Raw genomic sequence first — 15,390 nt, 5'->3', positions numbered from 1 at the left:
ATCCTCAGACCCCTTGTGAGACCATATGCTGGTGCGGTTGGCCCTGGGTTCCTCCTAATGCAAGACAATGCTAGACCTCATGTGGCTGGAGTGTGTCAGCAGTTCCTGCAAGAGGAAGGCATTGATGCTATGGACTGGCCCGCCCGTTCCCCAGACCTGAATCCAATTGAGCACATCTGGGACATCATGTCTCGCTCCATCCACCAACGCCACGTTGCACTACAGACTGTCCAGGAGTTGGCGGATGCTTTTGTCCAGGTCTGGGAGGAGATCCCTCAGGAGACCATCCGCCACCTCATCGGGAGCATGCCCAGGCGTTGTAGGGAGGTCATACAGGCACGTGGAGGCCACACACACTACTGAGCCTCATTTTGACTTGTTTTAAGGACATTACATCAAAGTTGCATCAGCCTGTAGTGTGGTTTTCCACTTTAATTTTGAGTGTGACTCCAAATCCAGACCTCCATGGGTTGATAAATTTGATTTCCATTGATAATTTTTGTGTGATTTTGTTGTCAGCACATTCAACTATGTAAAGAAAAAAGTATTTAATAAGAATATTTCATTCATTCAGATCTAGGATGTGTTATTTTAGTGTTCCCTTTATTTTTTTTGAGCAATGTACAAGTAGTGATGAAGTCTCTCCTCCACTTTGAACCAGAAGAGATTGACATGCATATTATTAATATTAGCTCTCTATGTACATCCAAGGGCTCGCCGTGCTGCCCTGTTCTGAGACAATTGTAATTTTCCCAAGTCCCTTTTTGTGGCACCTTACCACAAAACTGAGCAGTAGTCCAAGTGTGACAAAACTAGGGCCTGTAGGACCTGCCTTGTTGATAGTGCTGTTAAGAAGGTAGAGCAGCGCTTTATTATGGACAGACTTCTCCCCATCTTAGCTATTGTTGTATCAATATGTTTTGCCCATGACAGTTCTCAATCCAGGGTTACTCCAAGTAATTTAGTCACCTCTACTTGCTTAATTTCCACATTATTTATAACGGAACATAAAGAACACCCTCTGTCTATGTTAGACAAGTAACTCTTTATCCATAATATAGCAGGGAGTGTAAAGCCATAACACATATGTTTTTCCAGCAGCAGACTATGATCAATAATGTCAAAAGTCGCACTGAAGTCTAACAAAACAGCCCCCGCAATCTTTTTATCAATTTTTCTCAGCCAATCATCAGTAATTTGTGTAAGTGCTGTGCTTGTTGAATGTCCTTCCCTATAAGTGTGCTGAAAGTTTGCTGTCAATTTGTTTACTGTAAAATAGCACTGTCAAACACAATTTTGTTGGTAACAGGCTGATTGGTCGGCTATTTGAGCCAGTATTTATTTATTTATTTTATTTTTATTTAACTAGGCAAGTCAGTTAAGAACAAATTCTTATTTACAATGACGGCCTACCAAAAGGAAAAAGACCTCCTGTGGGGACGGGGGCTGGAATTAAAAATAAATCTATATAATATAGGACATAACACACATCACGGTAAGAGAGACAACATTACGTAAAGAGAGACCTGACACAACAATATAGCATGGCAGCAACACATGACAACACAGCATGGTAGCAACACAACATGACAACGACATGGTAGCAACACAACATGGTACAAACATTATTGGGCACAGACAACAGCACAAAGGGCAAGAAGGTAAAGACAACAATACATCACACGAAGCAGCCACAACTGTCAGTAAGTGTCCATGATTGAATCTTTGAATGAAGAGATTGAGATAAAACTATTCAGTTTGAGTGTTTGTTGCAGCTCATTCCAGTCGCTAGCTGCAGCGAACTGAAAAGAGGAGCGACCCAGGGATGTGTGCGCTTTGGGGACTTTTACCAGAATGTGACTGGCAGAACGGGTGTTGTATGCAGAGGATGAGGGCTGCAGTAGGTATCACATATAGGGGGGAGTGAGCCCTAAGAAAGTTTTACAAATAAGCATCAACAAGTGGGTCTTGCGATTGGTATACAGAGATGACCAGTTTACAGAGTGCAGTGATGTGTCCTATAAGGAGCATTGGTGGCAAATCTGATGGCCAAATGGTAAAGAACATCTAGTCGCTCGAGAGCACCCTTGCCTGCCAATCTATAAATTACGTCTCCGTAATCTAGCATGGGTAAAATGGTCATCTGAATCAGGGTTAGTTTAGCAGCTGGCGTGAAAGAGGAGCGATTATGATAGAGGAAACCAAGTCTAGATTTAACCTTAGTCTGCAGCTTTGATATGTGCTGAGAGAAGGATAGTGTACTGTCTAACCATACTCCCAAGTACTTGTAGGAGGTGACTACCTCAAGCTCTAAACCCTCAGAGGTAGCAATCACACCTGTGGGGAGAGGGACATTCTTCTTACCAAACCACAACCTTTGTTTTGGAGGTGTACAGAACAAGGTTAAGGGCAGAGAAAGCTTGTTGAACACTAAGAAAGCTTTCTTGTAGAGCATTTAACACAAAATCCAGGGAGGGGCCAGCTGAGTATAAGACTGGGGGCAAACATTTTCTAGTTGGCTTAAGTTGAAAATATGGTAAATATGAGTGGCAATATTATCCACTATTATCATCAGTAATTTTCCATCCAAGTTGTCAAACCCCGGTGTCTTGTCTTTGTTGATAAACCAAAAAATAATTAACCTCTTCCAGAATCACTTTACGGAATTCAAAATTGCAATGCTTGTCTTTCATAATTTGATCAGATATACATGGATGTACGGTGTCAGAAAAAATCTGAAAAAAAACAAGGTTGAATCACGATGACGTCAGTGATCTTCAGGGTGTAGCTCTAGAATGAGGCCTGAGTTCCCAATTTACAATTCCGAGTTGGATGACGAGTCAAATTGTATTTTCCCAGTCGGAGCTCGTATTTTCCAGAGTTCCCAGTTGTCTTCGACTCACTGAAGTCAGATTTACCAGTTCCAAGTTTCCAGTTGTTTTGTGCGCGGCATAAATCATGCTGGATTGACAATATGGCAAATGTTGAATGTTTATCCTTTTAAGCTTGGAAAAGAGACCATTAAACCCAGACTTGGGACCACACACCCACTCCACTGAATAGCAGGCTAGTGATTACTTTGCAGTGCTTGCAGTTAGCCACTGATTCCTTCCAAACCACTCATTGTTGTATTTGTGATTTCCAACTTGTGTGTATTGTTTATGTCCAATGGCCGATGAGCACCGATACGTTTTATCTATAATTTCAAGGATTCAAGGATTAAAGGATTAAAAAGGATTTGCCAGTAGATTGTCGGCTTGATTCATGATGATGACTGCTAAGCTAAGATTTTGGAAGTATGATGTTGACAGGATCAGTCCAATCAAAGCTACTGTAGATATAACGTAATTTAACGTCATTATATCTGTGGCCAATAACCATGAGTCTTCTTGGATGGGCACCTTTAATGTAACTCTATGGCAGCACCCAAGGGGCTTTAATTTTTTAGCTCTACCCTTAGATTTGGAGGTGAAATAGTGTCCCCATGAGTGACAAAACACTGAGCCAATCACAGCGCAACTAAGGAACATTACCAACTCCTACGCTTCGTATTTTCCACTGGCTGCCCAAACCACCACAGAAACACCTGCATTTTGGAGCTGCCTTACTCAAGAAAACAAAAAAGAGAACATGTTTGTATGCAGCTTTATTATTTTTTTTACATTGTTTGGAAACTGATATATGACACGTGTTGACGCCAAAATAACATGCAAAACAGGCAACCCCCCCAAAAATGTGGGTCTCAAAACAGAGCACAGCCCCACCTGCCCTGAATGACGGGTCACCACTGAGAACTACTGATAATTATATCCAGTTTAATATTCAACAATTCACATGTAAGAATAAATAGGTATATCAGCGAATTACAAACAGTTCAGAAGGTTAGAAAATAGCTATCAGTCTCAGCAGCCTTTTAGAAAAATAAGCTAAAGGTTGTTCACCCATTAGCCACAACTTGTTTTTTTGATAGATGGAAGTTGCCATAGAGGTGATCGAGGAGCCACTCTCAGTACTACCTCTAATGACCCCTTGGAACCTTTGCTGCACCCCTTAGAGCCCTTTAAGACTCCATTGGCCTTGCTTCTACTTATCCGAATCTTCTGCTGCATATTAATTACATTTTTGTGTGAAAAAATCTATAATTAGACAGAAGCACAGACTCGTCTAGACTATCTTTGTGTGCTGTAGCGTTAAGATTTCCTTTCACTGGAACTAAGGGACCTAGCCCAAACCATTACCATGAAAAACAGTCCCAGACCATTATTCCTCCTCCACCAAACTTTACCGTTGGCACTATGCATTTGCGCAGGTACCATTCTCCTTGCATTCGCCCAACCCAAATTAGTCCATCGGACTGCCAGATGGTGAAGTGTGATTCATCACTCCAGAGAATGCGTTTCCACTGCTCCAGTCCAATGGCAGCAAGCTTTACACCACTACAGGCGGAGCTTGACATTGTGCATGGTGATCTTAGACTTGTGTGCGGCTGCTCGGCCATGGAAACCAATTTCATGAAGCTCCCAACGAACAGTTATTGTGCGGATGTTGCTTCCAGAGGCAGTTTGGAACTCGGTAGTGTGTTGCAATGGAGGACAGATGATTTTTACACGCTACGCGCTTCAGCACTCGGCGGTCCCATTCTGTGAGGTTGTGTGGCCTACCACTTCGCGGCTGAGCCGTTGTTGCTCCTAGACATTTTCACTTCACAATAACAGCACTTACCAGGGCAGAAATTTGATTAACTGACTTGTTGGAAAGGTGGCATCCTATGACGGTGCCACGTTGAAAGTCACTGCGCACTTCAGGAAGGCCATTCTACTGCCAATGTTTGTCTATGTAGATCGCATGGCTGTGTGCTCGATTGTATACACCTGTCAGCAACAGGTGTGGCTGAAATATCAGAATCCACTCATTTGAAGAGGTGTCTGCATACTTTTGCATAAATAGTGTACGTATTTTTTGATTGACTGTTCTGACACTGTTACTGTTTATAATTATGTTCTAATAACGTCCAGTGCTCAGCACCTGCATGTATAGCATCATCTTCCCCCATGTCTAGGTCTACAGACAATGTCACGACTCCGACCGAAGGTGGCTCCCCTTCCCGTTCGGGTGGTGCTCTGCGGTCGTCGTCGCCGGCCTACTAGCTGCCACTGATTCTTTTCTCCCCTCCTTATGTGTTTATTGAGTACACCTGTTTTGAGTTGGTTATAATTAGTGAGGCTTTATTAGTCAGCCGGCCCGCCTGGTTCTTTGTGCGGGATTCACTATTGTAACCCTGGTGTTTGCATTAGATGTACGTGTTCGTGTATTTAGTGCTAGACTGTTTTCGTTTCCCTGTGTCTGGGGCATTTGGTTTGAGCACCCGTAAGTGGGGTGACCGTAGTTCACCGTGTGTGCATTAAAGAAAGCACTTTATTGTACTCTGCTTTCCTGCGCCTGATTTCATCCTCACGACACCCAGGACCTTACAGACAAGTTGTGTGATTTGTTTTGTTTAGGTGTAGACAGATACAGTTCAGGGAAATACATATTGAAACAGACAGCATCTATTATTAAAATAAACATTTAAAATACTCTTAAAATCCTGAAAGCTACCCCTTGCTTAGCCTGCCACTTCCCGGCTGTTCAGGAGAGGCGTGTATACGTGAGGGACTTGGTATAGAGAAACGCGGGGACACGCTCTCCCAAAGGAAGGAGGTAATGTAGCGACATCAGTCCAACATCTAGCAACCTTGCTATAGGTTCGGGAAAAAAACCGTAATTCCTAAGATTGTATTCCACGAAGCGCTATACCTCTTTTTCCACCAACTGCACACATTCGACTGCCTTCTGCAAGTGGCTCAGCTCGAATAATAAACACTATACTGTATCCCACGCAGATCATTTCCCACTGGATCCTGTTAAGTGTTTTCCTCTACCGGTGAGGTTGAGTTGAGGCTAGGACACTGTTGATTAGGCGCTGTCTTTTCATATAAAAAATACTTTTAACAAAGATGCTTTAATGAACATTGTTAGTAGAGGAGTAAGTATTATCTGGGTGTATGAAACCGCAATCTGGACTCAGGGGTAGATGTAACATAGTAAATGTAAATCCGGGACACTGCAATTAGTATGGTATGTTACGTTTCATATGGTAGGCCTATGTGTTCATTTAAGAATGTCCATCATCAGTACAGTATGTTATGAATTTGCAAAAGGAATGATATGTTACGAATTCCAAATTGCTTTAGCTAAGCTAGCTGACGTTGGGGTTTAGGGTTAGTGGAAGAGTTAGCTAACATGCTAAGTAGTTGCAAAGTTGCTAAAGTTGTCCATGATGAGATTCAAACACACAACCTTTGGGTTGCTAGATGTTCACATTATACGTTTACCCATCTACCCCGACCATCCACCCTACTTTAGTTTCTGCCTTCTGTCTTATGTAACCATACCAGTTCTCTGTCACATTTCCATTGCAGTCTTCTGGAGCAGTTTTCTCATGGCTTCTGGAAAGTGTCATTCGTTTAGCCGACAGAAACTTTCACCGGTTTTCCCCACTAAGTAACTAGCCTTCTCAGGTCTCTCCTCCACCCATTACTGGGTCTGAGCCACCAAAAGCTCTGACAGATTGAAAACCTTGGTCATTGGTGACTCCATTACCCATAATATTAGTCTTAAAAAGAATCATCCAGTGATCATACATTGTTTACTAAGGGGCAGGGCTACTGATGTATAGACTAATCTGAAGGTGGTGCTGGCTGAGGCTAAAACTGGCGGGTGTACTGCAGATGGTATATGGATATTGTTATCCATGTCAGCACCAATGGGATGTTAGGATGAAACAGTCAGAGGTCACCAAGCGCAATAACTTCAGTGTGTAATTTAGCTGGAAAGATGTGTTGGCATCAAGTAATTGTTTCTGGTCATTCCCAGTTAGGGGGAGTGATGAGCTCTACAGCAGAGACTCTGGCCCCCTCCCAGTTAGGGGGAGTGATGAGCTCTACAGCAGAGACTCTGGCCCCTCCCAGTTAGGAGGAGTGATGAGCTCTACAGCAGACTAGCACAACTCAGTCGCTGGTTGAGAGATGTTTTCTGCCGCTCCCCAAAGATAGAATTAGTAGATAACTGGCCCTCTTTCTGGGACTCACCCACAAACAGGGCAAAGCCGGGACTGCTGAGGAGTGACGGACTCTATCCCGGCTGGAGGGGTTCTCTCATCTTACCTATCAACATAGACAGGTCTGTAACTCCTCTAGCTCCACAATGATATAGGGTGCAGGCCAGGCAGCAGGCTGTTAAACCTCCTGTTGTGTTCGTTTCATGCTAATTCATTCTGTGTTCCCGGTCCAAAATGACCACCCCATTATAGCTGATTATAAATCCAGAAAAATACATATTTTATCACCTAATGTTGTGTTAGATCTTTTTATCAAATTAAGTTATTGTGTACATTACACGTTTTGAACTTCTATTTGCTATAGGGGTGTAAAGGTGAACGACAAGGCACTGGAGTGACAAACCGCCCTTGCTGTCTCTGTTGTGTCTGTTCCCCTCTCTCCACGGGGATTCTCTGACCCTATTACAGGGGCTGAGACATTGGTTAACTAGTACTCTTCCATACCATCCCTAGGAGGGGTGCGTCATGTCGTGCTAGGCTTTTTTCGCTATACTCGACTTGAGTGGGTTGTGTCTCAGCCTCCAGTATCTTTGCTCAAGTAGTCTATGTGCTGGGGGGGCCAGTCCTATCTGGTGAAATTCTCCTGTCTTATCTGGTGTCCTGTGTGAACTTAAGTATGCTCCCTCTAATCCTCCCATCTCTCTCTCTGTCTCTCTCTCAACCTCGTCATGTTGCTGATCCAGTTTCTGCTGTTTTGCCTATGGCTATGGAACCCTGACCTGTTCAACAGACATGCTACCTTCTTGTGCTGCTGCTCCAGTTTCAACTGTTCTGCCTGCGGCTATGGAACCCTGACTTGTTCACCGGATGTGCTACCTTGTCCCTGACCTGCTGTGTTCAACTCTCTCTCTCTCTCTCTCGCTCTCTCTCTCTCTCTCTCTCTCTCTTTCGCTCTCCCTTTCTACCGCACTTTCTGTCTCGACCTCTGAATGCTCGGCTATGAAAAGCCAACTGACATTTACCCCTGAGGTGCTGACCTGTTGCACCCTCTACAACCACTGTGATTATTATTTGACCCTGCTGGTCATCAATGAACGTTTGAACATCTTGAAGAATGATCTGGCCTTAATGGCCATGTACTCTTATAATCTCCACCCGGCACAGCCATAAAAGGACTGGCCACCTCTCAAAGCCTGCTTCCTCTCTTAAGTTTCTTCCTAGGTTCCTGCCTTTCTATGGAGTTTTTCCTAGCCCCTGTGCTTCTACATCAGCATCGCTTGCTGTTTGGGCTTTTAGCCTGGGTTTCTGCTGATGTAAAAAGGCCTTTATAAATACATTTGTTTGATTGATTGATTGATTGATTGCTGACTGGTTGGCCGACTAAACACCTCCCTCTGCAAATGGATCCTGGACTTCCTGACGGGCCGCCCCCAGGTGGTGAGGGTAGGTAGCAACACATCTGTCACGCTGATCCTTAACACTGGAGCTCCCCAGGGGTGTGTGCTCAGTCCCCTCCTGTGCTCCCTGTTCACCCACGACTGCATGGCCAGGCACGACTCCAACACCATCATTAAGTTTGCAGATTACACAACAGTGGTAGGCCTGATCACCGACAACGACGAGAAAGCCTATAGGGAGGAGGTCAGAGACCTGGCCGGGTGGTGCCAGAATTTAAAACCCCAGATCCTCAGAAGGTTCTACAGCTGCAACATTGAGAGCATCACTGCCTGGTATGGCAATTGCTCGGCCTCTGACTGCAAGGCACTACAGAGGGTAATACATTACTGGGGTTAAGCTGCCTGCCATCCAGGACCTCTACACCAGGCGGTGTCAGAGGAAGGTCCTAAAAATTGTCAAAGGCCCCAGCCACCCCAGTCATAGACTGTTCTCTCTGCTACCGCATGGCAAGCGGTACTGGAGTGCCAAGTATAGGACAAAAAGGCTTCTCAACAGTTTTTAGCCCCAAGCCATGAGACAGACTCCTGAACAGCTAATCAAATGGCTACCCGGACTATTTGCATTGTGTGCCCCCCCCAACCCCTCTTTTTACACTGCTGCTACTCTTATCATATATGCATAGTCACTTTAACTATACATTCATGTACATACTACCTCAAATGGGCCGACCAACCAGTGCTCCCTCACATTGGCTAACCAGGCTATCTGCATTGTGTCCCACCCACCACCCGCCAACCCCTCTTTTACGCTACTGCAACTCTCTGTTCATCATATATGCATAGTCACTTTAACCATATCTACACGTACATACTACCTCAATCAGCCTGACTAACCGGTGTCTGTATGTAGCCTCGCTACTTTTATAGCCTCGCTACTGTATATAGCTTGTCTTTTTACTGTTGTTTTTATTTCTTTACTTACCTATTATTCACCTAATACCTTTTTTGCACTATTGGTTAGAGCCTGTAAGTAAGCATTTCACTGTAAGGTCTGTTGTATTTGGCGCACGTGACAAATAAACTTTGATTTGATTAACAGTATTTTTAATTTATTTAATTAGGCAAGTCAGTTAAGAACAAATTATTATTTTACAATGACGGTCCTGGCCAAACCCTACCCTAACCCGGACGACGCTGGGCCAATTGTGCGCCCGCCGCCCTATGGGACTCCCAATCACAACCAATTGTGATACAGCCCAGGATCGAACCAGGCTCTGTAGCTTACTTTAGGCCAGCTAACAGCCTAACCACAGATAAAGCTACGTTATGGACTAAGCGTTCAAATTCTGTTGCTGCAAGATTATTTTGCTGTGACAATATACTGTAGGTCAAATGAATATCCTACATCTGCATGTTTACATCCCTTTAATGGTTAAGGTTGTGAATAGTGGTATGGTAGTTTGACCGTAGATCTGAGGTACGGGGCATTTCCTTCTCTCCTTATATCATCACTATCACTCAAAAATCCACAGGGAAACACAGTTCAAAGTAGTAGGTTTTTAACATGATTTCAAACTGTTGTTTTCAGGTGTCTTGATTTGACAGTAGGTTTCTAATATAGTTAGTTAATATAGTTTTATTCCGTTAAAATAACAATAATTATTCTTATAAAAGGGACCCACTAGTTGAAGCAATGTTGTTTCACATAATTTCAACCAAAGAAATATATGTAATGAAGTTGAATCTATGTGGAAAACTGATTGGATTCGCAAAAAGTCACCAACTTTAGGGCATTTTGTCTTTTGTTTACCTAAATTTGAAGCAAAATCCAATGACATGGTGTCATTTGTTGTTAATTTCATGTTGAATTGTTATATTCACATCTTTTGTGAGCCATTTAGAATCAATATAGGCAGGATACTGTTAATTAATGCAAATAAGGCAAGTACTTGTGACTGAGAGTACACACTGAGTGCACAAAACATTAGGAACACCTGCTCTTTCCATGACAGACTGACCAGGTGAATCCAGGTGAAAGATATGATCCCTTGATTGATGTCACTTGTTAAATCCACTTAAATCAGTGTAGATGAAGGGGAGGACTCAGGATGAAGAAGGATTTTTAAGCCTCGTAACAATTGAGACATGGATTGTGTATGTGTGCCATTCAGAGGGTGAATGGGCAAGACAAAAGATTTAAGTGCGTATGAACGAGGTATGGTAGTAAGTGCGAGGTGCATCGGTTTGAATGTGTCAAGAACTGCAACGCTGCTGTTTTTTTTAACGCTCAACTGTGTCCCATGTGCATCACGAATGATCAACCACCCAAGGGACAGACAGCCAACTTGACACAACTGTAGGAAGCATTGGAGTCAATATGGGACATCATCACAGTGTAACGAAATTCGAAACTTTGTAGAGTCCCTGCACCGCTGTTCTGAGGGCAAAGGGAGGTGCAACTCAATATTAGGCAGGTGTTCCTAATGTTTTGTACAGTCAGTGTATATCTACATCTATAACCACAGATGCATTTAAAAACGGTCTGTGTCACGTGTATCATGGAGTGTTTTTTTTTTTAAATAAAACACTTGAATACTTTTCCTTTTTCTCTCTCTTTAAAAATCCATCTATTCTACATTTGACAGATGTCGGAAGCTATTACATGTAACAGACAAAAACACCCTGATGGGATAAGAAATGAGAAACCACTTTCCTACAAGCATTTTCCTTTTCTTTTTAAATCTCGGAGGATGCTTTATTTCACTTGAGAAACCAACACCCATACAGAGAGAGAACACCACCACCGTCCTTATATTTCCAACTCATGATGAGTTCAGATTTTTTTGTGGCCCCCACACCCATGAAAGTTGCCCATCCCTGCCTGAGAGAGAGTTCAGAGGAGGGCCCTCAAGATCATCCTCGGTTCTGACTACACCTCATACGCAGTGGCCTGTCAAACCCGACAGATGCAACCAGTGCAGCAGAGATGAAATGAGCTTTGTCTGAAATTTGCCCTCAAGCTGCAGAGTTCAAACAAATTCTCCAGCTGGCTGCCACCTACAATGGATGAGCGACCCGGAGTAAGGACAATGCAGTGTGGGCAACTACAGGAGCAAAAAAAAGCCCAATACCGTCACTTGCTAGTTTTTTGAAAGGACACTAGATGGGGTAGTTGTTCAAATTGAAGCATTTTTATTAAGGGAGCAATGCAGTCAAAAACTTGAGTCCCTGTGTTTTATATATATTTCCACACTGTGATGTTGGAATAATACTGTAAAATTGTACAAATTATAATAATGAACTTTTAGTGTAAGAGCTGTTTGAGACCTGTAATTTCATTTTGTTTGGCTGGGTGGGGATTTTGGATTTGTATAACTTAATAGACCAATAACAAAGAAAGTTTGCCCTGCTTTCTGCCATTAACAGCTAGTTTTCAGGTTACACATCCCCACCCATTAGGCTCCTCCAATTAGGCCCCTCTCTCAGACCACTCCCAGACAGTCCTTGCTTGACAAATTGCATTTAGCTAAGAAGCTGTTTTGGTTTATTTTTGACCATTTTCATTTGAAACGATCACAGTAAAGTATTTCATTTTTACTCAGAAATAATTTGATATTGACATAAAAACGGCCGCATTGGACCTTTAAAGTTCTCTCTTTTAATCATGTTCATTTTCTTATGTAAGCTGCACTGCAATTCTGTTTTCTTCACTGTAAACTGCCAAATGACTCCATTGTGGCACATGTGTTTGTGTACATAATATTTTAAAAGTAGCTAAATGCTCTTTCTTGCATTATGGCTCTTACATTTCGGGTTCCTAGGCGGGCACGTACTAATTACTCTTACTTGAATCTGTGTTCGGTCCTAGATGTTCCAGCAAAGGTTAAACTGCCGGCCTAATAGATCTAACAGAGTATAGATATTTATTTGAAACAGCATAATGAACAACAAACACAAAAACGTTGAAAAAACTGAATTCCTGAACTGCCATGAAACATGAAATAACACATTTTACAGACATTATCTTTTGTAAACTTATTTTGCAGTTTATTGGCGTAAACATAATCTAGAAGTCATTTTCATAATATGCAACAATTGGCATGTAAGAGTTGATACAAAAAAAAAGATCAATAACCTTATGACATTTCTTTGATAGATGGGTTCTTTGCAGTTATCCAGAGGTTGTAGCGTGCTGATCTATGCAAAGCGATTTCCATCACTGTGATCTCTGATAAATTCATCATTGAAAGAGCCACCCCCAGGAGGAGAGCCACCCCCAGGACGACCAATTACGGAGCCACCCCCAGGACGACCAATTAAGGAGCCTCCCCCAGGACGACCAATTATGGAGCCACCCCCAAGACGAGAGACACAATTTTTGCCTCTGGAGCATATTCTGACTTTGCTTCTTCTTGTCCGAATCTTCTGCTGCAATCATGAAAAATATTCATTGCATTTTTTTTGCGTGAAAAATCGGAATAATTAGACAAGTATAATCAGAAAAATAAGGTGCATGTTTACTATCTCAAGGAACATGAAGTTCAATCTCCATTAAATTCATAAGCAGATAATGCACTTTCCACATCTACATTTTTAGATTGCAGACCAACTGATCTGACACTGTTAGGCTACCATTATCATGACATCCTAACTAATGTCGGTAAGGGGGTGTTGACAAATAACTTGCATTGCTCAGTACCTGCAAAGCATCTTCTGCGTCCATGTATTCACAAACAAATGTAGACAGGTCAGTGTTCAGGTTGTTGCTTGCCTCCAGAATCGGATGTCTGACCTTCATGCTGCACATCATTCGTTTCTAGAGGAAGGAGTAATTAACAATTAGCCATTTGCTAACCTCAGCATATTATTTGTCATTTCCTGCTTCCCATGATTATTATTCCCCCACAATACTGTAAAATCCAATTGTTCTTACCCCATTTTTCTTCAGAGGGCATGGTTTGCCTGGCTGCCCCTGTGATTTACTACAGAAAGTCTCCTGTATGGGGAAGGTCAGCCTTACAGACACCTCAGACTGGTCCACATCCTCTGTATTCAACTGATTTCCGAGAGACAAAGACAATACTGCGACTTATAGTATTGTCATTCATTTCAATTGTCATTCCCCCACATTGAGTCTGTTTCTTTTCCACAATAAAGGACTTGGAAAATGTGTACACGATGGTGCATATTAAACAGACAATTATCCCTTGACTTGACTGAAAGAAAAATATTAAATAAAACATGACATAAACTTTTTTTGAAGGAAGGGCACATTCATACTGTCAGAATACTCACAGTCTCGACTTGGAGCTGGTTCAGAATTGGACGGAAAGCCTGCTCTTCCCCAGGAAGCAGCTGAGGCAAAGCAACTGAGATGATGTCTTCATATCTGGTCTCAGTCTGGTTCTGAGATCTGACCTGCAGGACAGCCACAGCGAGCAGGATGAGAGATCTCACCTGGACCTTCATCTTCATGTCTGATTCCTACTTCCTACTTCTGCTGTTTTATAGTCTGTCTTTTGTTCTTACAATGAAATCCAGGGTTGAGCAATCCAGGCTTCTAGGGAACCCCCGCCTGAAGTGTCGTCATGGTTTATACAGAACTTGGCCTAATCTGTTTCCTGAAATGTTCCTACATGTTTCAACAAAGCCTAATTTGTCTGCTCAATAGATCAATCAGAGCATTGGCCTACCCGTCTGAAGTTTGCTAGAGAGCATTTGGATGATCCAGAAGAAGATTGAGAGAATGTCATATGGTCAGATGAAACCAAAATAGAACTTTATTGCTAAATTCGATATATATTTATTTTAAACAGCATAATGAACAATCATTCTGAACACAACAAATATAACTTTTGCAGCTGTTACTGTCCACTGTTATACTTTGCACTGAAATGCAAGCATAGATTTGATCCTCAAATCTATACAACTATGTTCAATCTGGGTGATCACACCTTAAATACGCTTCAGGGTTAACTATATTGTTGTTGTTACTATGATGACAATAGAAACAATATTGTTGAGGACACAGTTTGTCAAAAGGGCACTTCATTGACATACGGAGTTGAGTGTTCTTGAGTGACGAATGTTTCTGAAGGTGTTGGCCAATTAGAAATAGGAAAAGGTCAGCCAGGAAAGTTGTGAACCGTCTCATGATTCATGTCCCCCCCCCCTGTATATCAAAATGTGTGTTGCAACTCTGGTTTGAAAGACCTTTTATTCCCACGCCTGTCTGCCACTAGGTCGAAGAACCACCAGCTCACATACACAAACTCGCAACTCACAAGCACATACCATAAAACTTTCCAGCTACAGAAACATTTATCCGGAGGCTGTATTCATTGTAGCTGGGGATTTTAACAAAGCTAATCTGAAAACAAGACTCCCTAAATTTTATCAGCATATCGATTGCGCAACCAGGGGTGGAAAGACCTTGGATCATTGTTACTCTAACTTCCGCGACGCATATAAGGCCCTGCCCCGCCCCCCTTTCGGAAAAGCTGACCACGACTCCATTTTGTTGATCCCTGCCTACAGACAGAAACTAAAACAAGAGGCTCCCACGCTGAGGTCTGTCCAACGCTGGTCCGACCAAGCTGACTCCACACTCCAAGACTGCTTCCATCACGTGGACTGGGACATGTTTCGAATTGCATCAGACAACAACATTGACGAATACGCTGATTCGGTGTGCGAGTTCATTAGAACGTGCGTTGAAGATGTCGTTCCCATAGCAACGATTAAAACATTCCCTAACCAGAAACCGTGGATTGATGGCAGCATTCGCGTGGAACTGAAAGCGCGAACCACTGCTTTTAATCAGGGCAAGGCGTCTGGTAACATGACCGAATACAAACAGTGCAGCTATTCCCTCCGCAAGGCTATCAAACAAGC

General features: G+C 42.7%; 1 protein-coding gene across 1 annotated transcript; it reads right to left on the bottom strand.

Annotated features, from left to right (window-relative positions):
• Positions 1-12,521: 12,521 nt before the first annotated feature.
• On the bottom strand, positions 12,522-13,997 carry LOC118944853. Its single transcript, XM_036966642.1, has 4 exons — positions 13,792-13,997; positions 13,430-13,552; positions 13,196-13,312; positions 12,522-12,924 (listed from the first exon to the last, which is right to left on the bottom strand). Exons 1-4 carry the CDS (start codon positions 13,969-13,971, stop codon positions 12,694-12,696), a joined length of 651 nt encoding a protein of 216 aa, XP_036822537.1. The 5' UTR covers positions 13,972-13,997; the 3' UTR covers positions 12,522-12,693.
• Positions 13,998-15,390: the final 1,393 nt, after the last annotated feature.

This window comes from Oncorhynchus mykiss, chromosome 28 (assembly GCF_013265735.2).
Source record: "Oncorhynchus mykiss isolate Arlee chromosome 28, USDA_OmykA_1.1, whole genome shotgun sequence".
NCBI classification, from domain to species: Eukaryota; Metazoa; Chordata; class Actinopteri; order Salmoniformes; family Salmonidae; genus Oncorhynchus; species Oncorhynchus mykiss.
The sequence above is the reverse complement of the archived record's forward strand: the minus strand, read 5'-3'. Positions and strand labels throughout refer to the sequence as shown.

Coding starts and splice junctions, on each gene's coding strand:
- LOC118944853 (XM_036966642.1), bottom strand. CDS start 13,971: ATGAAGATGAAGGTCCAGGTGAGATCTCTCATCCTGCTCGCTGTGGCT. Junction 13,553..13,791: donor ACCAGCTCCAAGTCGAGACT/GTGAGTATTCTG, acceptor CTCGGAAATCAG/TTGAATACAGAGGATGTGGA. Junction 13,313..13,429: donor GCCCTCTGAAGAAAAATGGG/GTAAGAACAATT, acceptor TCCTTCCTCTAG/AAACGAATGATGTGCAGCAT.